Source organism: Myotis lucifugus, unplaced genomic scaffold (genome assembly GCF_000147115.1).
Source record: "Myotis lucifugus unplaced genomic scaffold, Myoluc2.0 scaffold_218, whole genome shotgun sequence".
Classification (NCBI taxonomy): domain Eukaryota; kingdom Metazoa; phylum Chordata; class Mammalia; order Chiroptera; family Vespertilionidae; genus Myotis; species Myotis lucifugus.
In genome coordinates, this window is record NW_005871266.1 from 2,176,195 (window position 1) to 2,203,169 (window position 26,975).

A 26,975-nucleotide genomic window follows, 5' to 3' on the forward strand; every position below is an offset into this window, starting at 1 on the left:
TGGTTCAGGGTAGGGGGAGTCGCGGTGAAATATCAGTAAGGCTTTTTAATATATATAGGAATATATTCTTAGACCCTATTTAGATTTGCAATGACCCTTATGTGCATTCGTTTCTGACGTTTCTTTCGATCTTTTTTCTAAAAGAGCCAGTTAAAAAATGTTATGTGAGCTCAGTTTCGTAGAAAGCTCTATTTTGTTCCAATTACGGATGAACAAATATTACCATGAACACAAACTACTTCTGCATATATACAAATAAAAAGTAGTTAACTAAGGGCAATGCTTAGAATAATACAGCTGAGAAACCAATGCTAGACTCAACTCCTAAATGCATGAAGTAACAACAAATGCTGTTTTCATAGGACTTTGCTAGAATCAGGTCATCTCAAAAGTTTTGGCAAAAGAACCCAAAAGCCTGCCCAATGCTGACTTGACACATTGGTACTGGGTTGATGGTAAGGAAAGAGGCATAGATGAATGTTCGATGCGCCACACGGAATGTGACCTTCCCGGACTGAGTGCGTCCCCTACACACATAACTGTTGACAGTGGTTGACTAAGACCCCTGCTGTTACTTCCCACACTTCAATTACTATTTCATGAGTTCCTTGGTAATTTGAATCAGATGAAATTACAATGGCATCATCTCATCTTGCAGTGTGCCATAAAATCCCTTTTGTTCCAAATGTCTTGACTACATTTTACATCTCATTTCTTTCACACAATGCAGCCTCCTAGTAATGCTATATATATTCAATATCATATAAATGTTGTAGTAATCCAATTTTGTTAAAGTAAGTGAATTATGGAAAAAAATAAATCAAGTTACTCAGTTTAACATTCAACCTCCAGACAATAATATTCTTAACCATTTCAGGAGAAAAAACACTTGAGAGAATGAGATTCCTTAACCTCTCTTTTCATTGTCAGTAAGTTGCTTATTTCTTCATCCTCTTGGAGGAAAGACACTGAATAATCGAATGAAGTATTAAATACTATTCATTCCTCCTGTTTCTAGTTCAGAACCTCTTGTTTTGTCCTGAGCCTCATGGACCAGCAGGTGCTACCTCCATTACTAATGATACATGTGCTTAGAAAGGCATATTGCCTTTCTTTTGACTCAATAACATGTAATTTTCAGGATTTCGAGTTAGTAATCTGTATTTAAGTGGCTTTAAAATATGTATCTGGACCTTTAAAACACATCCTGTCTACCCTGGCAATTCCAGACATATGAACATTCCTGGCAGCATGGCATTTACCATTGGTACTCCAAAGACCGAGGACCAGATTATTCTGGTTAGAAACTGTGTTCCCAAATCCTTAGGTATTTATTATATTGCAACTTGGGCATACTTGTTCCACTCTGTTACGCAAATATCTACTTCTCCAAGTGGAAATGAAATACCTTCAGTGTCACATAAAACTGCATCAGTTGTTCTTTGGACATTGTATGTGCGTTAGGCTCCCCATGATCTACTTCTACGAGGAATTCCCAGAAATGAAACCAGCCGAAAACTTACCCATGCTTCAAGCTAATTCCTCCTCCAGTCCCAGTGACCCAGCCCAAATGGTAAAACTGTTTGCACAGCTCTGGGATCAGGTATCTTGGGTGTTCCTTGTCCTTAAAAAGAGGAACATGATTTTTTAAACAGACATTATTTTAAGTGACTATTGTAGCTGGTATCTCTATTAATAAGCCAATTTAAGGAAGTTTAAGAAAAATCTACCACAGAGAGGGTACTATCAGAGAGAAAACTATTATAAAACATGCTTTGTTTTTAGTTTTCAGAAAGTGGATCTATTATATTATTTAGAATTATTCAGAATAAGGCCTACAGTCCATTACTGAAACAGGCTGCAAGAACAAAGTAGGGAAATGTCCAGTATACAGTATATTACGAAGTGTCTATTGAGATGGCTGAAATAAAATAAAATCTAGTGTTGAAAGGAACATGCTTGTCATCTAGCGAATTTCTTTACACAAAGCAATTCAGGAAGGCCCTATATATAGGATATACTATAACAGCTATATGTTCATATTCTGTGTGTTGGTTCAATTTTTTCTATTGACTATATTATTTTCTCTTAGTATAAAAACAATATATACTCATTATGAAATATAAAGTCAAGAAAATAACATAGAAACCATTTACTCAGAAACAATCACATTTCTATGAAGATAGGCGTGCTCAGAAAATATGTATGTTCAGTTGGGATGACTGAGCCTTATTTATTTATTTTTATTGGGGTATAACTGATATACAACACATTAGTTTCCAGTGTACAACATAATTATTTGATATTTCTATATACTGTGAAATAATCAGCACAATAAGTCTAGTTAAAATAAGAGCCTTATTTTTATATAAGTCTAATAATTGCTTTGTTAGGGAAAAGCACACCCATGTTTCCCCCTCTTTTTAAAAGTTAAAATTAATGAAAACAAAAATAAAGAAATACAATGAATTCCATTTTTGGCAGCATGATATATAGCAGTGATGGCAAACCTATGATACGCGTGTCAGAGGTGACATGCGAACTCATTTTTTTGGTTGATTTTTCTTTGTTAAATGGCATTTAAATATATAAAATAAATATCAAAAATATAATATGGTTGCAAATATCAAAAAATTTCTATATGTGACAAGGCTTCAGAGTTAAGTTAGGGTTTTTCAAAATGCTGACACGCCAAGCTCAAAAGGTTCGCCATCACTGATATACAGCCTTAACTTTGAAAACAACTAAAATGCTGCAAAAATTATTTTTTTAAATATTTCAAAATAAATTGTTGAGCTGTCAAAAAAGTAAGGTCTCATACTAGTAGAGGCCATAAAAGAAATGAGAATGCCCTGGCTGGTGTGGCTCAGTTGGTTGGGCAATGTCCTATGCACTGAGGGTCACCATTTCGATTCCTGGTCAGGACCCTTGCCCAGGTTGCGGCTTGATCCCCAGTAGGGGCGACAGATGCAGGAGGAAGCCAATCAATGTTTCTTCTCTCTCTCTCAAATCAATAAAAAAAATATTAAAAAAAAGAAAAGAAAGAAATAACAGTAAGTCTACCTGGAAGGAAAGTGAATTCCAAAGCCATTATTTCCCTGAAGGTATTTGCAGAACTCTGGTGACCTTGAGCTTCAATTTTGATAGCTAAGCAAACTGCTGGAAACACAGATAAAACCTAGGGCATGCCCAAAATACAGCATCTAACAGGAAATTGCTATATACACGAGAGACTCCAAGGGGTTATTCCCTCTATCTAAAATAGACCCACTGAGCAGAAAAGCACAGCTAGGAAGCTTGCCTACAAAATCTTGGTACTGGGTAAAAAGGATGAAAACATCTTTGAATCCAAATTATTGTTGAACAGACTGAATTTTCAGCTACTTAACTGGATTTCTGAAATCATGCTAGTTTTTCAAACTCACCTTTTAGTATTAGACATACACATTTTATTTTAGGTAAGTATTATAAACTAGAGGCCTGGTGCACGAAAATTCATGCACTGGGGGGGGGGGGGGGCCCTCAGCTGGGCCTGGGCCCCCTCACAGGCCAGGAGCCCCCAGGGGACATACTTAACGCTGCCACTGAGGCTGGAGAGGCTCCCGCCACTGCTGCTCTGCTTGCCAGCCACGAGCCCGGCTTCTGGCTCAGTGGTGCTCCCCCCTGTGGGAGTGCACTGACCACCAGGGGGCAGCCCATGCGTTAAGTGTCTGCTCCCTGGTGGTCAGTGCGTGTCATAGCAATCAGTCGTTATGATGTTTGGTTTGGTCGATATGCATATTAGCCTTTTATTATATAGGATGATAATTTGATGGAATAGATTCAAAATATAAAATTAAGAACATGGGTATACTGACATTCTTTTAAGTTCTGATCCAACATATGTCTTAGGAGTAAATGGACATACATTCAAATCCACATTACACAATTTTATGCTTACATGACTTTGAGTTTCAGTTTACTGATCCATAAAACGAGAACATTATGAGAGTTAAAATGAGATCAAATGAATATAAAGCACCCAGCACAATGTGTGACACAGTCAATGTTAGTTTCCTTCCCATTTTAATGAGTTAAAAATTCTTGAATTAAAATTAATAGTCAAGCTATGTTGGTTTTTTACATCTGTCCTTACTAAATCTAGCCAAGTTATCCATACCCTGTATAATTTGCTATTTCCTTTTTTAGAGATATAAATGTTATTTTAATTATATAGTAAAGTACAGCTAATGAGAAGACTCCTGTAGTTTTCCAATCCTTAGAACCACCCATTTTCACAGCAAGTTACAAACATTATAGAAAATGGTCTGTTATTAAGGGTCTCCTTTTGCCCTTTTGTCTTTTCCAGTACTGAGGTATTATAGCAATTAGCCAGCTTCGTTCTACAGGAATAACAATGAGAAGGCAGCTGTTGTTAATGCAATTTCATTCAATCGTTCAAACCCACAAAATTACTATTTCAAGAAGAATAAGCACTTAGCAGGGGGAACCAACAGAGACATATTTGGTAAAAATGCAATCATTTAAGTTGTCCAAAGTAAAAATCAGAATATATATTTTTAACAAGAATTGATAGGAAGGAAAGATTTCATATTTAGTTTTCCCCTGAATGTCAATGACAAAACTTGTCTATTATTGTTACATCTGGTTTTCAAGTAGAATAAGAATTTAGAAGGACATATCTTAAGATGGATTACAATCAACTGCTTATAGTAGAGGTCCTACTCTAAGTGAGGGAGGAACATTTACCAGTATACAGTGTTTTGTATATATTAAAGACATTAAAGTCGAAGGTTTCTGAATCAGTATTTTATTTTTCCAATTTTTCAATCTAGCTTTTTAAGGAAATCAGCCTCAATTGTCACTGAGATACCTGACAGCCAACCATGGCTCTGATCCCTTCCTCTACTTTTTGTTTCAATCTCAGCATAGTAGAGGCTTGGATTGCTCAGACAAGTTTTCTTGGGGACTCTAATACAAATGTAAAATAAGCCCGTGTTAAGGATATTATTTAACTCATCAATTAATGAGGGAACCAGAAAGATGTCACAACTGCTACCACAATTCAACTTTCATCTCTATGAACAATAATCATCTGCATTGCTGTCAGTAATCTACAATTCAGAGTTGTAAAATAGCTCAAAGATGGCCCCAAGTCAGCTAGTAATCTCCTTTGCTCATTTCAGTCTTTCACAATTTTTCCTGACACTGGCCTCAGGAAGGGACTGGATGCAGACAGAGCAAAACTGTCAGCATTGTTTGTCTCCGGTTTTTGCTGCTTTCTGCACATCTGTTTCATTGTCCTCTATGTGCATACTGGTTTTCTTTGCAACTTCACCTCCACTCAAAGCCCTTTGCCACACTTAAAAACTCTTCTTCACATTAGACAAGCCCTAACTAGAAATCAGGCAAGTCAGTGACCCTTTCTGTGTATCAGTTTCTTTATATTAATAATCTGGACCAGTGATTCTCAGACTGGTGAAGTTCAAGATCAGTAGTTGTATTTTTAAATTTTAGGGACTGACATAAGGTTGCCAAGTGATAGCGTTAATTATACTTAACAATTACTATCACCTTCTTTCAAAAATAAAGTACATTTTTAAAATGTATTTTTATTGATTTCAGGGAGGAAGGGAGAGGGAGAGAGAGATAGAAACGTCAATGATGAGAGAGAATCATTGATCAGCTGCCTCCTGCACGTCCCCTATTCAGGATCGGGCCTGCAACCCGGCATGTGCCCTTGACCGGAATCAAACCTGGGACCCTCCAGTCCACAAGCAGACGCTCTATCCACTGAGCCAAACCAGCTGGGGTAATAAAGTATATTTTTAACATAAGAAAAAGTAGGAAGGATAATCTCAGAATGAAAGCTAATCCTTGAAATGAAATGCAATTAATTTTGTGAACTTCACTCTTTCATTGTCCTTATTTTTATTTTGCAGTAGTCGAGTAAAAATTCTTTCAGAGACTGATATTTGGGGAGGATTAAGATTATCTTTTCCTATTTGGTCTCCTTGCCTACAATTTCTCCTTCTCCAGCTTATTCTTCACTCTACTATTAGTACTAAAATAATAAACTATTTTGATCATTGAACTCCGCTCCTTACATCATCTAATGGCAAAACACTACCTTTTTAGTCTAAGTCCTTCTGCTTTCTTGCCCTAATTTAACTTTTCAAATACTTTCACTTTTTTTACATAAATCTCCCAGTTCTATTCAACCTAGCTGTGGATGTCAACCATCAGGAAGGCTCTTAAAGACCCTCTGGTGTTCACACCATGGTATATAGTTCCTCTCCTACACTGTACCAGGGTTGGTCTGTATGCCCAACAGACTACTGCCGAACGGTACTATATCACTTGGGATTAGGCTATAAGACTATAGCTTCCATCTTGGTTGTCCTCTCTCCTTCAGTTCACTTGGTGCTCGAGATACTCAGACAGCCTATGCAGAAGGCCACGTGGTGAAGAACTGAGACCTGTGGTCAAAAATCAGTGAGGAACAGAGGCCTTCCAACAACTACATGAGGGGCTTGGAAACTCATTCTAGCTGAAGTCAAGTCTTGACATCAATTGTAGCTCCAGCTGACAGGTTGGCTGCCAACTCATGACAAACCCTGAGCCAGAACCTCAAACTAAACTCTCCTGGATTCCTAAGCCTCAGAAATTGGGACACCCAATGTTTGTGTTTTAAGCTTAAGTTCTGGGATACTTGTTATGCAGCAATAGGTAACTAAGACATTTTCTTGCCAGCCAAGAATACTTTGTCTTTGCACTGTTATTGCTTATGCTGGATCTCTAATAATCCCAGCTCTAGCTGCCAGATTCCTGCTTGTCAGCCTTTACATCAGGCCCCCTACCCATTTCACCTATATTCCTTCTCTCATGGTAGCAAGGATCACTTCTTCCTTGGACTCTGTGACACAGCAGTTGCTCTATGTACCTTTCTTTTGGTATTAATTATGGAGCCCTCTCATTCATTCAGCAACTTTTACTGAAGGCCCCAAAGAAATGAATAAGAGGAAAATAAAATTCTTACTCTTGAGGAACTCACAATCTGATAAAGCTGTTAACAGTTATGAAGTGACAATGCAACAGACAATACAAGCTGGTCCTGGGCATTGCGGGAGCAGAAAGCTCTGAGTGGGAGGGAGCGGTAGTTAGGAAAAGCTTCATACAGGAGGGGATGGGTGTGCTAAGTCTTAATGGACTGGGAATAAGCTGGGTCGGTAAAGAGGAGAAAGGGCATTTCAGTCAGAGAGAACTCCAGTAGTTGGAACTGGTTCTAAATTAGGTTCTGTGGAATGGAGGGGAGAGGGAGGCAGATGCACAGGAGTTCGGACTTGATGTTATAGGTACTTGAAAACCACTGAGCAGTTTCAGATAGAGGACATGACCAGATCTTGGGTTGGCAACATTTCTACAGTGGCAGTGAAGCACAGTAACCTCCATCTTGTATAGAAACTGCTGTTCGAAATTCTCTGCTATTGTTAGATAGTCCCTTGTTCTGTAAACTCTGTCATTTTTAGACAGTCTCTTATTCTATGAAATAACTGTTTTAGTTTGAATAACAGAAAAAGATAAAAACTTGACTGTCTGACCTTGCCAGCTAGCCATCTAACGTAATGGACTAATACTGATAATAATTCCCATGTTCGTATGCCAAATGGTTGTCCTTTATGTATCCAAGATTACCAACTGTCTGTAACAATAACTCACACAGAGCTCTTTGTAAAATCTGCAAAGAAGCTCAAAAGATATAAACGCAGGAAACTTTCTGTGTGACTTCGCTCAGAGGTTTGGAAGAAACACCTCCCTCTGGGCCGAGCACAATAAACGACTACTAATTAGTTGGCTCATTAAGGCGTCTTGTATCTCACTCGCTGATTTACGATACAACAGCAGTGGAAAGAAGAGGATGAAGGTGGTGACCAAGGACGCAAGAGACCAGACCAGTAAGGAGGCAGTGGGAAGAGTTTGTAAAGGAAATTGCAAGGAAGTGATGGTGGAAATGGACTTGGAAGGTATTTAGAAATTAAAAAGAAAGGATTAACTTTGGGTGAGGAAACTGAAGAAAACTCAAGGTCATCTGTGAAACAGGCTTGGGGCAGAGGATGAGGCTAGATGGTGAGGTTTGGGGGTAGCTACTTAGGGCAGTGATGGCGAACCTATGACACGTGTGTCAGAGGTGACACGCGAACTCATTTTTTTTGGTTGATTTTTCTTTGTTAAATGGCATTTAAATATATTGTGGACGAAAGGGGACACATGCTGACCTGACAAGCTCAGGAAAGGCCTGCATGGCAGTTTTGTAGACTCGGAGACCTAAAATAACCACAAAGGATGGTCTGAAATTAAACTTTAACTAAAAGCAGTTATTGAGGGCAGTTACGTCCTAGGCCAGTATCTTCACTGATAAGGTCAACTGAGCCCATCTGTCTTTTTGCATCTATGATAACATATCCTTGGGATGTCTGGGTAACTTGTGACTTCCCTTTTTATGGAGCCCCTGGGGCACAGCCAGGTGTGCTGGGCCCAGGACAGATGCCACAAATTCCTTCATCATCATGTTAATTGTTCCTGCACCCACCTAAGTATGTGTCCATCATTTTACTTTTTATCCTATCCCAGAGGTTTCCCCACTTCGCTTAATCCCACCTCTTTAATCTATCACCAATGAATTTCATGTAACCCACCTATGTTCCTCCTTTGATTGGAATGTATAAATACGGATATAACCCCGCCATTCTCCAGAGCACTATCTCAATTCGTTGAGGTTCTGCTTCCCGGCATATGTCCACAGTTTGGCTCAAATAAACTCACAAAAATTCTTTACAGGTTTCAATGGTTTTTTTACGTTAACAATATAAAATAAATTTCAAAAATATGTCTTTGTTTTACTATGGTTGCAAATATCAAAAAATTTCTATATGTGACATGGCACCAGAGTTACGTTAGGGTTTTTCAAAATGCTGACACGCCGAGCTCAAAAGGTTCGCCATCACTGACTTACTGGGATGTGAGAGGAAGCTCCCCAGAGGCCCGCCTGAGGTGCTTAGAGCAGCGGTTCTCAACCTGTGGGTCGAGACCCCTTTGGGGGTCGAATGACCCTTTCACAGGGGTCGCCTAAGACCATTGGAAAACACATATATAATTACATATTGCTTTTGTGATTAATCACTATGCTTTAATTATGTTCAATTGGTAACAATGAAATTGGGGGTCACCACAACATGAGGAACTGTATTAAAGGGTCATGGCATTGGGAAGGTTGAGAACCACTAACTTAGTAAACTGAGGCAGGAAAACTGCTCAGAGGGAAGGTTCTGGCTACTGAGGCATAGCTCCGGTCCAGGCGAAGGTTTCCCGTTTGCCAAGGGCGAGCTTTGCAAACGTCAGGCTGGTCGCCATGGCGCACAGGGACGCCTGAGAGCTCAGTCTTTGCTCCAGTTCACTTCAGGGCTGCAAGTTTCCTCGACTGGCCTGACTTCCTGATGATAATGATAAGCTGCTTTGAAACACACACTGAAGACTCTCCTCCGTTATTTTCCCTTTTCTTAACGTTTGGTGCCCAGCTCCCGCTGTAGGACACAGCCCAGCCACGGGAGCGGCGCGAGCCTGCAGGTCGCCCTGTGGAGCGTGGGCTGCAGCGCGCGGGGGTCGCGTGGGGATTGCGTCCCAGCCGCCGGAAAGCCTCTGCCGCGTCCCCCCGACCGCCTCGCCTCCTCGGAATAAAAGGCACTGGCGGCCCCGCCCCTACCTGCGCGCCGCTTCGCCGCCAGCAACAGTCTCCCTCCAGAGCGGGACAGTCAGACATGGCCCAGACTAAGGGGACCAGGGTCTTCAACCAATATTCGCGCGCCTTTGCTCCCGGCGACCCGCCTGGACGACCGAGGGGAGATCATAAATACATTCAGGCGGATCTGAGGACAGCACAGGGGCGGGGCGGACCAGGCGGGGGGCGGGGCTAACCAGGCGAGGGGCGGGCCTCGCTGACTGGGGAGCCTGCAGCGCTGCAGCCTGGCAGGGAGGCGGGGCCAACGAGGTTGGGGGTGGGGCTAAGAGGCTTTAACGGAGACTCAAGGGCGCGACTGGAACCTAGGGGGCGTGGCTAGTCGGGTGAGAGGCGGAGCCTGGGAGGGGCTTGATGACTGAGTGAGCTGGCAGCGCCGTGGGGAGCCTGCGAAAAGGCCGGAAAGATGGCGGCCTCCTGGAGGCTAGGCTGTGACCGGCGGATGCTGCGCTCTCTCCTAGGCTTCGGCGCCCGGCGAGGCCTGGGGCTGGTTACGGGGGCTGCTGGGTGGCCTGCCGGCGGCGGGGCTGCTTGGAGATGGCTTCACAGCACGCAGTGGCTGCGGGGTGAGTGGTCGCGGCTCGCTCGGCTTCTCTGTGGAGCTGAACGCTGGGCCTGGGTCAGGCAAGGACTGTTTCATGGAGGGCCTGAATTTGGGTGCAGAGGGACTCGGGCTCTCTGTTCCCTACTCGGGCTCTCTGTTCCCTGGGCCTTCTCTCGGGACGGGGGTCAGCTGACTTGGCCGCCTGGGAAGTGCATGCCCCGAAGGGCTTCCTTGGGAGCTGGGAGAGCCTGACTGTGGCCCCCGGGTCGGAATGGCTTCCCTTGACCTTGCCTTGGAATTTGGGTGTTTGTTTTTTTGGAAAGGCGCGAAGATAAGTCCCAAACGCCCTTCCCTCAGGCCCCTTCCCAGTCGCGTCTCGGGCTCCTTTAGGGTCGTCAGGCGTCCCCGTCAGGGAAAAGCTGCCTAAGTTGCTGAGATTCAAAAACCCTCTTTGGGCCGTTGTTCATTCTTGTGGCCTTTTTGGAGCGGGAGGTCTTCTCTGCTAGGCCCTCGGGTTGGCTCCGCACGACGCCGGCAAAGGACTCGGTTTGTCAATGCCTCCCGCGCCCCGGCCGTAGGTCCGGCCAAGCGTGAGCGTGAAAGAGTGAAAAATTAGGCGGGGAAATCAGATCATGAAGTTTATTATAGGAAACCCGCATTTATTAATGATGATTGACATAATTAACAATTCTTTCGGTACTTAACCGTGTATGCATAAGGCAGTATTTTTTATTTACACGTGGGTGGGGCGGGGTCCTAGGACCAACATTTTTTGAATGTGATGCATTACCTGCCAGTCATCATTCTGGCACTACACAGAATGAATTTTAATCTAAAAAAATTAGGTGCAGTAGATATTTGCCTACATTCTGGGCTACCCGAGGCTCGGGGGGGTAAAAAAAAGTTACACAAAGCTACACGGTAAGATGAGTACACTGAGATTTCTAAGGATTTGGTGATGGGAACGACTTATTTCAGTTTCTTCTGATTAATGTTTCATAAAATACTTGGAACAATGTTTTGTTTTGTTTTTAACTGTGTCTAGACTTTTCTTTCCTCCCAGTTTATTAACTATTGAACTTTTCCTACAGCCCCCAGAGAGCTGCCTGGGGTTGGATGAGTTTTGATGTTTTGTGTTGGTGTTTGTTGGGCTACACTTTGAGACGGACTCACTGCCTTAGAAAAATCATGGCCCAGGGTTGGAAATAACCTGGGAAGAGTGTTCTTAACCTTGTTTGTAAAACAGATCCTTTTGAGAATGTTTGGATGCTCTAGTCCAGATCGTCTCCGCAGAGAAAGGGGCGTGTGTTCATGCAGGTTCAGAAGTGTTCCTTAAGCCCAGTTGAAGGACACATGCGTTTAGAAACTCACTTAGGCAATCCTTATCTGATGTGTGGTGACATTTGAGCCTCCCCCATGCCCCCCACACCGTGAACACTACCTCCGCTTGAGCATCTTCTGTTAAGGAAGAGGACGCTGCACCCCAAGGAAGCTGTATTCTTTTCCTCGTGCCTCCCTGTTGCACATATAAAGACCCTTGTGGTTACATTGGGTCCGCGTGGGTAATAGAGGATGCTTTCCCGTGTCAAGGTCAGCTGTTGAGCAACTTTAGCTCCTTCTTAAACCTTAACTCGCCCTTGCTATGTGACATAACATTCACAGCTTCTGGGTGTTAGGACTTGGCCATCTTTTATGGGGTGGCAGTGAAGGGGAGCTGTGGACATTGTTCTGCCCACCACGGAAGCTGATTGTGTTGCTGGGTAGCTCCAAGTTATTTGAAAGTTTTGGATTTTTTTTTTTTCTAATACTGAGCCAAAATTTGTCTCCTACCTTTTCACCTGCATGCATTTGTTTTGCCATGCTCCTGGAGCTGCAGCTCTAACTTCTGTTATAGGCCTTATTCTTGAGGTGGGTATAGTCTTCTTGGGAAAATAAAGAATAATGGCACGATTTCAGTAGTGTGTGTAGTGAGCTCTGAGAGGTAAGTTGAGGATATTACGGGAGAACATAAGGCTTCCTAAATGTGGCAGCCCTCCCAGGCTAAAAGAACAGCAGATGCAAAGGCCCAGATGCCAGATATGTATTTACATAAGTGACAGCATCTGTAAACAGACTTTCAAACTAGTCTAGGCAGTTAATTTTGAAGAGTTTCCATCGCTGCCCTTTTAGACTGAATGGCATGATTTTGAATTTAATAACTAAGATGTTAATATTAGTTTTAAGTTCTTTCTGAGGACTAACATGTTAAATTTAAAATAACGTGAGGAGAAAAATGAATGAGGCTCAACCTTTGTAGTGCTTTTGCCTAATATATAGCTACAAGCCTTGCATATTTTTAGATGTTAAATAAACATCTAGGGAAACTAAAAATCTGAAAAGTTATAAAAGAATACAGAGGTCCACACTATGATTGCAAATTGGCAGCCAATGAATTGACCTATATCATTTTAGAAGAAAATTAAATTTATTGACAACATTTACAAACTAGAAACTTCGCCCTCGCTGGTTTCTGTGGTTAGAGTGTCGCCCTCAGACTGAAGGGTTGAGGATTCGATTCCAGTCAAGGGCATGTACCTTGATTGCAGGGTTGGTTCCCAGCCCCTGGTCAGGTCGGGTGTTGGAGGCAACCAATCAATGTGTCTCTCTCACATGGATGTTTCTCTCTCTCTGTCTCTCCCCCTCCCTTCCACCCTTTCTAAAAATCAATGGCAGAAAAAACATCCTTGGGTGAGGATTAATCCTAGATAGATAGATAGATAAAATAAAAAAATTTTATGTAAAAATCTAGATTTTTGTCTTTTCTTGAAAATTTAAATTTAGGGTCTGTATGGTGACAGTTAGTTAAAACTGAGTAACGATTGTTCTCTTTAGGTAGTAAATTACTTTCTAGTTTACCACCTTGCACTATTACTTCCCAGCCAGCAAGGCTGTATGTGCCTTGGTATATGTCATCACCTTTAGTTGTCATTTTTTTCTTGTGTCTTTATCTGTTGTAGAAAGCAGAAGACAAAAGGTAGACCAGGAAAAGTAGCAGAGGACAGATACTGTGTGTATAGAAGGGAAGAGAGTTTTTACAGATTTAATATGAACATAAAGCATGTCTAGATCTAAAGAAAAAAACCTTAGATGTTGCTATCCCATTTCTTTCACCTGATTATTCCCTGTAGCCGTGGTCGGCAAACTGCGGCTCGCGAGCCACATGCGGCTCTTTGGCCCCTTGAGTGTGGCTCTTCCTAAGCCTTAGGAATACCCTAATTAAGTTAATAACAGTGTACCTACCTATATAGTTTAAGTTTAAAAAATTTGGCTCTCAAAAGAAATTTCAATCGTTGTACTGTTGATATTTGGCTCTGTTGACTAATGAGTTTGCCGACCACTGCCCTGTAGGCATCTGAGTTTTTGGGTTTTTTTGTGTTTTTTTAATATATATTTTATTGATTTTTTTTTACAGAGAGGAAGGGAGAGGGATAGAAAATTAGAAACATCAATGAGAGAGAAACATCGATCAGCTGCCTCCTGCACACCCCCTACTAGGGATGTGCCCGCAACCAAAGTACATTCCCTTGACCGGAATCGAACCTGGGATCCTTCAGTCTGCAGGCCGACGCTCTATCCACTGAGCCAAATCAGTTAGGGCGGCATCTGAGTTTTTGATAGCAGTTCAGTGACAGACAGATTCTTTGGTAAGAGTTGATGGTACAGTATTTCTGCCAAAGCATGAATTTAATTAATTCTTGAAAGATTTATTACAAGGATACAGTAGCACATATATGAAGTGCTGCTGGGCCATGGGGGAACTATGATGATTTCATCCATTTCTTCTATGGTTTCCAATGTCCGTCTTTCTCTCTTTCTTTGATTTACTTTGTTTTTCTTCGTAAACTTGCGAATCTGTTTACTCATGGCTTTCCTTTCTTTATAATGTCAGCTTGTCTTGCCTTAATGCTGATTCAGGCCCTATGCCCCTCGCTCTTTCAGTTTAGTTTAAGTGGGCACTACCTCTTTGATCTAATTCCAGATTCCCTGGAGTGAAGCTGTTGACCCATTGTAGGTCAATTGTACCAGAGCACATAGGGCAGATTCTTTCAAAGGCTGTGGTTTGGACATTTTCTTTTTAAAAAGGAAGTATGAGTTGGGAATCACTGATTGGCATGTCTGTTACTATGACAGGTAGATTAAAGTAGAACAGTAGTGAAGTGCTTCTTAATTTTAATTGTTTCTAGGGTAAGTAATGGCTAAGTATGATCATCTAAGCAAAGCAAATCTAGGCTAGTCAGTAGTTGAGAGACGCCCCTTCTTTTCTCCCTGACCTTGTGGGTTTGTGTTTAAAAATAACAAAAGTACACTTTTTTTTTAGATGTTAGATAAGTTTGGGGAGAAAGTGAAATTGGATAAATTTATTGTAGAAAGTTAACATCCTATATAATAAAAGCCTAATATTCTAAGTGTCCAATCGGCCATTCAACCAAAGCGTAATATGCTAATGATATGCTAAGGCTGCTCAACCACTTGCTATGATGTGCACTGACCACCAGGGGGCAGACACTCCAACGGGTAGGTTAGCTTGCTGCTGGGGCCTGGCCTATTAGAACTGAGCTAGACAGGCTGGACACGCCTGGAGCCCTCCTGCAGTCCCTCCCCGGCTGGCCAACCTCTCCGGCCCCAGTCATGCACCAGTGGGGGTCCCTCAGCCTGGCCTGCACCCTCTTGTAGTCCAGGACCCCTCAGGGGATGTTGGAGAGCCGGTTTGGGCCGGTTCCCACAGGCCAGGCCAAGGGACCCCACTAGTGCATGCATTCGTGCACCAGGCCTCTAGTGTAGGCTATAAAAAACAAAGGTAATGAAAACCACTTAGAACAGCAGTTCTCAACCTGTGGGTCTCGACCCTTTTGGGGGTTGAACGACCCTTTCACAGGGGTCGCCTAAGACCATCAGAAAACACATATATAATTACATATTGTTTTTGTGATTAATCACTATGCTTTAATTATGTTCAATTTGTAACAATGAAATTGGGGGTCACCACAACATGAAGAACTGTATTAAAGGGTCGCGGCATTAGGAAGGTTGAGAACCACTGACTTAGAATAATATCACCAACTAGAGATATCTATTATTGTCATTTTGGAGTATATCCTTTCAGTCTTTTTGTACAAACTGAGCAGGTAGTAGAAATTAGACTATGCTATATATACTGTTTGGGGCATCTCTCACATGTTTTTGTACCATGCCAAGATTTATAAATGCTATTTTCATACAGACTGTTATGCATGCATTTTCTATTGTCATCCATTGATATTTTCAATGTATTTTTATTACCCCTATACTCCATTCTGCTTTATTTTATTCAGCCTGCAGGTGGCAGAATTGTTTTCTTTGTATGGAAGTTTTAAAGGTTCAATTAAACTTAATGAGTTCTTGCCTTGAAAAGAGAGGTAATTAAATGAGCAGTATCTCTCCCTATTAGAGAAGCAAATTAATGTTAGGAACAGGGAGCCATACTAAGAAAGTACTGGGTAATTTCCTTCTTCATTGGTCTATCTGCATTTCATGATTTTTGTGTTTGGATTCTAGTGGTATAAATGGGCCAGAATAACTCTCGAGCTGTACCCTGTATAAACAGCTGAATTCCTTAATTACTCTAGTCAGCATAATGGAGCTGAGATCTGCTTCATGTTAGCCATAAAGCAATTTGATCTGCATTTGTATGCGTATATTATCTTTTTTCTTTTTTTTTTAATCTTGAGAACTTTTAGAACTGATCTAGATCATCAATTTAAAGCTTTGATATAATTGATTTTGCCTGAAGTAGAAGTGTTTTGCTCTTTGATTTTGCCTGAAGTAGAAGTGTTTTGCTCTTAGGGCAAAATAAATACTTTAAGGAATAAGAAACTAGAATTTTATCAGTGTACTATATTTGATGTGGAAGGCAGAATTATGCTGTAGAAAGATTGGAAGAGCAAATTTGAAGAAATGTAAGAATTGCTTAGAGAACTGCTATACAATTCAGTGATTGAAAGATTGCTTGTGTGCCTGATGTAGCAGGTAAAGCAGCAATATGCTAAGCAAAACAATTTAATTTATTGTGTTATTCATTTGATGAAAAAGAAAAAAGATTAAGACAGTTTGAATGACTTGGGAGACTCTACTTTTAAAATCAGCATATAGCCCTGCTGGTGTGGCTCAGTAGTTGAGTGTTGACCCAAGAACCGAGTCGCCAGTTGCATGCCTGGGTTGTGGGCTCAATCCCCAGTAGGGGGCGTGCAGGAGACAGCCAATCGATGTTTCTCTCCCTCTCCCTTCTCTCTCTAAAAATCAATGAAAATATATTTTTTAAAATTAAAAATCAAATCAAATCATAATATATATTTAATTTACATATAATCTGAAAATGTGCATTACTGTAGTTATTTTGAATATTTTTTAAATTGCTACAGAAGGACAGACTTTATTAGCCATTAGTGTAGTTTGTTAGCTTGATAGAAAGGAATAGACCACTAAAATGACTTCAAAGGGATTAAATTCTAACAAAAAATTGGGGGTATTTTTTAAAGTTAGTTGTGGCGTTTTTACTAATTGAAATAGCCTGAATGACCAGCAGGAGGGGGGAGACCACACTTCCTTTATTCTTACCCAAGAGTGTGCCCAGTTTTTCATAGGAAATATAACTTGGTGCACATTTCAAGGTCTCCTCAATTTGACGGGAGAAGGGTAGAATGTACTGCTTGCTGGAAGGAAAAGGGAAGCTATATTTGATTTCTATTGAGATTAAACAATATTAGGTATAGGTTAGAATTCTGAGAGGCCTAGAAAAGCCCACACTGTCTCTGGAATTCATGGCAACCATAAAGGGCGGATATTAATTATGTGCAGCTCTGTCACTCAAAGCTGATATTATGCTTGTATAATTACTTTTCCACTGGAAAAATACATTTGAAAAAGATGTGTATAATGTTCCAGTTGAAAGAGGATATATATTAGAATGAAATATGTACCATTATTAATAAATTAATGCTTATGTTTGAAATTATTTTCCAACATGACAGTTTGAGGATAGATTGGTTAGATTAATCAGAAAATACAAATGGAGGAAAAAAGGAGACATATATAATAGTTTAAACAATAAAGAATTTTTTAAAAAGTAAATACATTGCACATTTTACTTTCCATAGCAAGCCAGTATGATCAATCAAAAGATATTACTGAATAATGGAGATGTCTAAAATGTCTGTCTTTGTTTTTTGTCACCTTCATTTCAGAATAAGGGTAGTGATTTATTACACAATTTTTACATTTTATTGTTATTATTCAGAGAAGCAATTTCAATTCATCCATGAAGGCTGGCTGTATTAGGAATGATTATATTCTTTTTATTTTAAAATATGAACAGTTTTGCGGCTTTTGATGTGGTAATTTTGAAAACAATAATAAATGCAGAAGTTTAGTCCTTAATGTCAGGAATAATGGAAATGTGAAGGTCTGTTAGGTGAGAGATTATAATGGCAGAAAGAATAATAAAATAAATATGAATTGTATCATGGCAGCTAGAACCAAGATGTAAAAATATTGAAGACAGACTTTGTTTTGAGAAAATTGATTTAGTGTTTGTCATAAATTAGAATCTGGACTTAGAAGCAATGAGGTCCATTTATTTTGCTTCTTTGAAGTGGAATGGTATTTGATATAAATTTAATATGTATGTGCCTATGAAATATTCTCTCATAATGCCAGCCTTGATCTTTTTCTTAAAAGCAACAAACTGGGATTTGTTTTAAGCTGTGTCTTTCAAGGAGAGGCTGGCCTCTTATCATGGTGCTATTAGATTGTAGGTTTTTTTATATTGGTTTTCATTTTCAAAACCTAATTCTCAAAAATTAAATGCTCAGGCTTAGGCTGGCTGGACATTCTGTAGGCAAATGTGCTTGTTTGTTTTTCATTACGCCATGTAAACATTTTCATTTCATGTAAAAAGTGAAAAAGCTGATATATGTACCTAGAGGTACCCCTCCAAGTAGGCAGTTCCTAAAAGAAAATGAGGAAAAGACGAAGGCAAGTATTCACTCAGGTCTTTTTCCCAGACCTTTAGAAAGGAAGGGGTGAAAAAAGGGACAAGGACAGAAGCTTCCTTCCAAATGCTTCAGAGGAATTCCTTTATCATGAAGCTGTTGGAACTCTTCATTTGAAATTATAGTAAAATTCCTTCAGTTTCCCAAAGAAAATAATTAACTTCATTTAATATTAGCGGTAAAATATTCCACATTTGAAATATGGTAGATATGCAGTTGTGTTTTGATTGCTGAATAATCTGAGGAGAGAATAGGTTCTATGAAAGATTTCATGGACTATAATTTGTTACCATGGCTACTGCTAGAGCTGGAGCATGCTGTTAACAATCTTATTAGTATAAACTTTATATAAATTGTGATCTTGCAGCTGTGTGCTCTATGAACATGGTCCTGTTTAGTGGGTGACCATTGGGAAGCACATCTGGGCAAATATATAGGGCATCTCCTTTTCTGATATCTAAGGAAAAGCTGTGCTTCATTGAGAGGTCACCCTGGTTTGAGTCTATCTTTTTGTATCCCCAGTTGAATGGTGGTATGGAACACAGTCTGAGGTTAATTTAACTAACCATTTAGTTCACTTGCCTGGTCAAGCTTGACAAAGCATACCTTTCCTTTCACATATACTAGCAAGAACCTTTGATTCTTGAATAATATAATATTAGAGGAAAATAAAAACACAACCAATTTGTTAAAGTCTAATCTTGATTATTTGTTGTAGGTTATCAGAACCCTAGATACTTTTTCTTGTCTTTCTCTTTGATCATTTTATTTGTAAATATTTTTTTGCATCAGCAAAAAGGGATGGAGAAAATGAAACGTAAATCAACTTTTCTATTTTTTAATCTTATAAACATCTGGCTTAAAAATATGCACAGAGTACTGGGGAACTATGAGAAAGGAATTGAAAATATTCAAAAAAAATTATTTTTAAAAAGTTGAGAATTTCATGTTTCTATACTATTTCCTGGATACTTAGTTCAACTTTGGAATATTTTCTTTCTCAAATTGAATTTGATATTAATTTACTTGAACTTTCTATTGATGCTTTGTAAGGTGCATTATATTTTTGTGGCTAATCTTTCCTTTTTTCAATTTCAGCTGATCCTATTAAGATACTAATGCCATCCCTGTCTCCGACAATGGAAGAAGGGAACATTGTGAAATGGCTGAAAAAGGAAGGTGAGCAAGTACATTACTACTGTCTTGTGTTATTTGATTATTTTAAAAAATCAGAGGCAGAGCAACATCGAACAGACTGTCAAACTACAACGGGAAGGCTGGGGGAGGGTTGGGGGGTGGGAGGGGGGGGTAAGAAGATCAACAAAGGGCTTGTATGCATGCATACGAGCATAACCAATGGACACAAGACACTGGGGGACATGGGAGGCTAGTGGAGGGTCAAGGGGAGAGAAAAAAAAGACATATATAATACTCTTTGTAATACTTTAAGCAATAAAACAATTTAAAAAAATAAGTTGTATTACATAGTACATGGTAAATGCAGTAATTTGGGTTCCTCTTCTAGTTAACTTTGTTTAAACAAAATTTTTCCGTGTTAGTGTAGCAGAAGTTTTCTGGGTTCACCCTGTAACCTTCCATAAGCAGAGAATGGTAAAATATTTTAAGGGTTTTTTTCCTCCCAAGTTTTAGTCCTTATACTTAACTTTTAGTTTCAACATCATAAATTTGTTTCTAGAATTTGAGAAAGACATGTCATATAATTGAAACAGCCAGTGCTTCAATAGGAAGAACATTGAGTATTTGGCCCTGCATGGCTGTTGCCATCATTTAAAATTGTTATCAGTATCTAAGAAAGTTTCATCTTTATAAAAAAAATGTAATTACTTGGAATCTATTTTTAAATTTCCTTTTCCTGATAAATTGCAGAGCTTTGGCTATTTCCATGTTCAGTATGATAGAGTGTTGGTATCATTAAATAGTAATTGAGACAAGAACAGCCTTTCAGGGTTACTATAAAAGATTAAATTTTTTCACACTTTGAGAACTGATAGGCAAGTAGATAAGAGGATTCTTTGGACCACATTTATCTCTCAGACTTCTAGCTCACTGGTGATCTGATAAGTTATTCACAACCATTATATGGAGAGTATGATGAAGAGCCAGGAGACAGATTGTCTCATCATTCTGTTCTTTTTTCCTTTTGATTACAATGTGCGATTTTAGATAGGACAAGCCAAGATGTACTTTAAGTCCATGGAGCACATTTTCAAGGAGATTGCTCTTAAAATTCCATGTCCTGTTAACTGAGGAGGAATGTTTCTTTGCTAATACACTACAAATAATTGAGAGCAATATTAATCCTTGGTTCTCAATAATTCACTGGCTTCTTTTTTAAGTTCATCGCCTTTGTGATTTAATTGAGCATAATTTGCTTTTAACATTTATGTGCTGTACACATGGGTATGATTGTATATGTCTAAGTATGTTTAGTACTTGATATATTTATAATAACTTGGTTCAGTCATTCTGTATTCAAATCATTTATTTTCTGGCAGCAAACTTTTTACATGCCTTTTTCTCTTAATAGCTATGTGTTTAAAATTTATCTTGAGATCTTATTAATGTATGATCACCATTATTGAAAACAATGAGTTTAGACCTTTAAACGTTAAGAGGATTGAAATTTTTTCCATGAAAAGGAAGTGTTGTATCTAATTATGAATCTGATTTGTTTTGAAGAGAAGGTTAATGTGATAACTTTTAATGGATAGCAGTTCAGTCTTTAAATTTTCTTGAAAATCTGAGACTGTTATTCACAGCTACTATTACTAAAGTCGTGTGTGTGTGTGTTGTGTGTGTGTTGTGTGTGTGCGTGTGCGCTCGCGCATGCACGCGTGTTTCAAGCCAAGGCAATAGTGTGCAATGAAAAGAATGCTGACCTAGGAATCATGGTTTGTCTTTTGGGGTTCCCACTCTGCCATGAAATATCTGGGAATGAGTTGAACTAGATGAGATGTAAGGTATATTCCTGGCTTTAGAATTCTCTAATAATTTAATTTCATTTTCTTGTTTTTTTAAGTCACAAAAACATGCAAATAATATAGCATATAAATTATTCCCATCTTTGTTGCTCTAATGACTGTTTGGAAAGTAGTTTTAGAATGAGTGTTAGAATACTTCATTTCCATCTGAGGATTAAGTAAAGAATATGCATCATAAAATTAGTAGAGAAAACACTTCAGAAGTGCTAGGTAACAGCATCTCTTGAAAGGTGAGTTGAGCTGTATGTAATCCCACAAGTTTGTTATTGGGGTGGAAAGTGTGCTTCTGACATTTTCGGTTTAATTAAAGGTCAATTTTGTTAAAATTTTAAAAAAGAAAGAAAATGTTCTTGTTGCCCCTTTGGTGAGAGAATTTTTGAGTGTATATGAAAAACATTGTTTTCTTTCTTGAGATATTTAAGAGCATCTTATGAAACACTGGCACAGAGCCAGGCTGAGACAGTTACGTGGAGAACCTAGCCACGTGGTGTCTGGAACACACGGAGTGTGCTTCTTCAGTGCTGGTTGCTGCTGCTGCTGCTCTCGGTGTTACCTCTCTTCCGTCATTTATGTGGCTATTCCTTCTGTCATGGGACTGGGAATGTTTAGGTAGTGTTGTGTTCGTTGTAAACTATAATGTAGTGTGTAAAATTCAGAAGTAAATCTGTCTTGAAGGAGTTTGTCACTGAAGTGTTATCACTCGGTACCACTAGAAGTTGTGTGGGTATCTGACATCTGCTGCTAGAAGAGGCTTTGATTTTTATTTATTTGGGGAGTTTTTATAATGTGTTTGTGGTGCTAAAATGGAAATTTTTTGAAATGGGTATTTCCCAAATATCAATTTTTTCAGTATACTTCTATTTTAACACAGCTTTATTGAGGTATAATTTACACAACATAACATTTACCTATTTTAAGTGCAAAATTTAATGACTTTTAGTAAATATATAGAGTTTTGCAACCATCATCACAATCCAGTTTTAGAATATTTCCATCACCTCAAAAGATACCTATTGCCTGGTTGCAGTCCCTTTTCCTACATCACTAGACTTAACCCTGAGCTGCTTTTTGTCTCTAAAGTTTTGCTTTCGGGACATATGTAAATAGAATCTATATATACTACCATAGATAGATAGAGATAGAGATATATAGACATATAGATAAATAGAGAGAGATATATATAGTCTTTTGTGACTGCTTCCATTTAGCATGATTTTAAGGTGCTTTCATATTGTAGTATGTATCAACAATTCATTTCTTTTGTTAGTAAATAGTATTCCATCACTGCTTTTTTACTCCTGTTAGTATTTCTGTTATGTCGTTATTTTAGAATTGGTGAATGGAATTTTGGGTTACAGTATTATTCAGTAGAACTTTTAGTGGTGATGGAAATGTTCTTGCCTGCATCATCCAGTACAATAACCATTCACCACGTAGGTCAGGTACCTGTAATGAACAGTGCAATCTATAATAATAAAAGCGTAATACACTAATTAGACCGGACAGCCAAACAACCTTCTGGTCGTCATACCAGGCGGGGGCCGAGGCAGAGGCAGTTAGGGGCGATCAGGCAGGCAGGCAAGCAATTAGGGGTGATCTGGCAGGCAGGCAAGTGATTAGGGGTGATCAGGCAGGCAGGCAGAGTGGTTAGGGACAATCAGGCAGGCAGGCAGAGTGGTTAGGGGCAATCAGGCAGGCAGGTGAGCAGTTGGGGCAATCAGGCAGGCAGGCAGAGTGGTTAGGAGCCAGCAGTCCCAGATTGCGAGAGGGTGCAGGCCGGGCTGAGGGCCTCCCCCCCCCCGCCGCCCCCGCACGAATTTCATGCACCGTGTCTCTAGTAAAATATAGGAGGTCAGGAGAGTGTAAGGGATTTATCACTTTACCTAGCCATTTCCTTCTCAAACTGCTACTCATGCCCTCAGCCCTCTAGGCAGAACCTCAGATGGCCTAGGAGCCAGATTGCCTGGAGTCTTGGGCCATGCAAATAATATCTTGTGTCTGATTAAATGAAAAGAGTTGGCAGACTTGCTTACTGGGGGCTGCTCCTCTAGCTTCCCACACTGCTGTAGGCACTGATTGGGTGGAATTGGCATTGCTGCTTGCTTGTTTGTACTCTTCTTTACTCTGATTAGGGACTTCTTGAAGCAGGTCTAACTTACTATTTTTTACTGAAGTGTCTTATACAATGTCTTACACATAAGAGCAGTTAGTAAATATTTGTTGAATAAACAATTGAGTTATTTTTGTCTCTAATCATGGTTGTCATTATGGTTCAACATAGCACAAAAGTATTTTTTTCTTTAATGAACATTAAAGTAGGTTTGATTTACTTGGTTTTACAGATAAAAACTAACTCCCCCCTGCCACGACTACTACATACTTCTTTTTTTTTTAATCTTCACTCAAGGATTTTTTTGTTTGTTTTATTGATTTTAGAGAGAGGAAATGAGAGAGAAACATTGAGGTGAGAGAGAAACATCGATCGATTGCCTCCCATATACACCCCAATCAGGATTGGACCCAAAACCTGTGTTTGTACCCTGACCAGAATCAAACCTGTGACCCTTCAGTGCAAGGGATGATGCTCCAACCAACTGAGCCACACTGGCTAGGGCTACCACACACATCTTTTAAATGAAGACTTTTATTCTTAATTTTTGTCAGAACAAAGTTATTTTATAAAAGCCATAGGATATGTTTCATTAATAACATAAACACCACTATGAACTATGTTTCATCAAAACGTTACTTCCTACCCAGAATGTTTAAAGAGAAAGGGAAGCCTCTTTATACTCCGTTCCTCAGCTCTGGCAGCTACCCATCGGGACAAAGGAACAGGATGATGATGCTGGCTTCGGTGCTGGGGAGCGGCCCCCGGGCGGGCCTCTGCTCTGGCCCCTCCTGGGGCCCGCACTCTTGCTCCGGGCCCGCTCCACCTCATCTGCACCACGAAGAGTTGGCACAGGGACACTGCAAGGCTGTCATCTCTTTCTGCAACCAGTCAGCCATCAACATGGCAGCTGAGGAGCCGCCTGTCACCTCACACCGACCATGGTGCTCTGTCTTAGCTTCTCATCTTCTCTCAACTATTAACTTATGGACAGAACCATATCTTACTGTTGTATTTATACCCAGTGCTTAGTATAATGTCTTGTACATGAATATTTGTTGAATGATCTGTTTGAAATAATAGGGTATGGACTAGGGAGCTAGAATGAGTCTTGGTTTTTGATGGTTATTAATAACACACCTAACATTTTCATGGAATGATGTTGCAAAGTATTATTTGAAAATGTGTGTGAAGAGTTAACATAACATTTCCAGTTCTGTGATTTTGTTTTTAATATAGCTGCACATTCAAAACTTTTTTGAGAGTCAGAGAGATTATGTAACTTGGTCAAGAGCTTAGACTCAAACCTGTCTGAGTTGGAAGAGTTCCTTGTAACTACTCTGCCTTGCAGCTTTTCTAATTACAGTGCTGAATTGCGGGGCAAGGCTGCACTGAGTATATTTGGAATTTTCCTGGCTCATTATTGGATCTCAGAATTTTCTTTTGGCATTTACATTATGTTTGGTTAATTGGTAGATAGAACCTTAGTTTCATGATAAATTAAGAGTACTGTGCTCTTACATAATAATATGCTGTTTTAAATGCAACAGTTTGCTGTATACCTTCTGAGGAAATGAGGATGTGTGAAATTATTGTAATTTTTTTTCTGAAGTGTTTTAATCTCAAACTCATTATCTGTAAGGTACTAGCCTGGGGAATTAGGTAGACTATAAAATACTTCAGATGTGTCCTGTTCCTATTGTGAAGATGCCCATAGTCTGCTAGATGGAGGGAAACCTAATTTTTTATAAAAGTAATTAATAGTAGCAACATAACATTTTATAATGCAATTTCTGATTCATTGGAAATAAGTTACAACTATAAGAATTCAGGAACAGGAACAAAATCATTTAGGTTGATCTATGGCTGAAGTAGAATTTATGGGTGATTCTTAAAGGATATTTAGAATATGGAATAGGTGAGCTCAAGTGATAAAACATTTTCTCTTTTTCTAGGTCTCTAGAAGAAGTATTTAATTGCTAGGTTGCCTGGTTCAGTTTTTTTCCATGGTTACAGCAGAAACATATAAAGGTGTGATTTTTTCCTTTTGAAGTACAGTCTATTTTAACTACTAAAACATCTGTCTTATAAAGAAGTAAGAATGTATAATCTGTTGCTGTAGCTTTCTTTGTATGACATGTAACAAACAGTCTTTTTTTAGTTGATTCCTAATTGCCTGACCATCCTAATATCTCAACCCTTCTCAGGTACTGTTAGGAAGACCCTCCAAAGTTCTCTGTTTTCTTTTGCCCCCAGGACTTTGAGTATGTTGTACCTTCTGCCTGGATTACTGCCCATTTACTTCATTATCTCCCCCTCACCTTTTCAGGCTCAGATTAGATGTCCTTCACCTTCCAAAAATTGAAATAGATGCCCATTCTGAATATACCCATAGCATCCTGAGTTCACCTAATCTTATTGTAATTTCCAATTAACTTTTCACTAGAAAGTAAATAAGCTTCTTGAGGCCAGAAATCTTAACTCCTTCCCCACCCTTCAATTCTGTATCTTCAGTGCACTAATGTGTTTTCAATAAATATTTGTTCAGTAAAAAAATCTCTTTGGAGTCAGACCAAGCACCTTTTCTTTTAGGGTGTTCACTAAATATTATCTAACAGATAAGTTTGTTTATTTCATCAATACAGTATATATTGGTGGTTCTGAACTATTTTAACTAAGAGGTATTATAACCACCTCTGTGAAAATTTTGGTGTACAATGTAGTAGTTTCTGTACAGTGAACTTTCAGGATATATTTGTTTTCTTAGTATTTTAGATTTATCTTCATGTTCTTCTATTGAGTATGCCTATTAATAATGTTGTACCAACTGTTTTTTGGTGTGTGTGTGTGAGGGGTGTGTGTTAGGGTTTTGGCTGGTGATATGGGCTGTGAAAGAATTCACAACTGAGAGAAGAGATAGTAAGAGAGAGGGAGTTGATTTTACTTTCCCAAAGGGGAAAGGGCCAGTGCATTGTTAATTAGTACAAGGGCAAAAAAACAAAGGGCAGCCTCCTTTTTTAAGCCCTGACTATTGCTAAGCAACAAGGAAGGAAGGATGGAAGGAGAATTTGGGACCTGAAATTGAGCAGATATCAGGGGGGGCTTGTGGTTTGTTTTATTTGTTCTTCAGGAGGCAGCCCTTGAAGATGTCCTAGGGAGGTGTTATATCAGTATTTTTCCAAGCCTGTAAAACATGCTTAGAGCAAAAGTTATGAGGCTTTCCAAAGAGGCTTGTTTGAAGTGCAGTGGGAAAGGGAAGTTTGTACTAATTATCCCTGAGTTGTAAAAACAGCAGGGAGGAGGTATTTGCAAGAATGTAGCCTTGAAAGTAGCTTATCTTGTCTTGCTATTTGAAAAGGGGCTTTTTGAATCAGGAGCTAACAATCTTTAGGTTTAATTACCAGATACTTCTCATAAATTGTGGAAAGCCATAACAAAACAAAAGCAAGCCCCCCCCCCC

General features: G+C 39.5%; 2 protein-coding genes across 2 annotated transcripts in view; one reads left to right on the top strand and one right to left on the bottom strand.

Annotated features, from left to right (window-relative positions):
• The window catches only part of APIP (APAF1 interacting protein), a 22,027-nt gene extending 12,096 nt beyond the window's left edge, over positions 1-9,931 (bottom strand). Inside the window, exons 1-2 of the mRNA XM_006098075.3 lie at positions 9,761-9,931; positions 1,524-1,624 (exon numbers count right to left, since the gene is read on the bottom strand). Coding sequence (XP_006098137.1) covers positions 1,524-1,624; positions 9,761-9,817 — 158 coding nt within the window. The 5' untranslated portion in view covers positions 9,818-9,931. The remainder of the gene's footprint in view (positions 1-1,523; positions 1,625-9,760) is intronic.
• Positions 9,932-10,140: 209 nt separating this feature from the next.
• PDHX (pyruvate dehydrogenase complex component X) overlaps positions 10,141-26,975 on the top strand; it is a 39,780-nt gene continuing 22,945 nt past the window's right edge. Inside the window, exons 1-2 of the mRNA XM_006098076.2 lie at positions 10,141-10,359; positions 19,502-19,582. Coding sequence (XP_006098138.1) covers positions 10,200-10,359; positions 19,502-19,582 — 241 coding nt within the window. The 5' untranslated portion in view covers positions 10,141-10,199. The remainder of the gene's footprint in view (positions 10,360-19,501; positions 19,583-26,975) is intronic.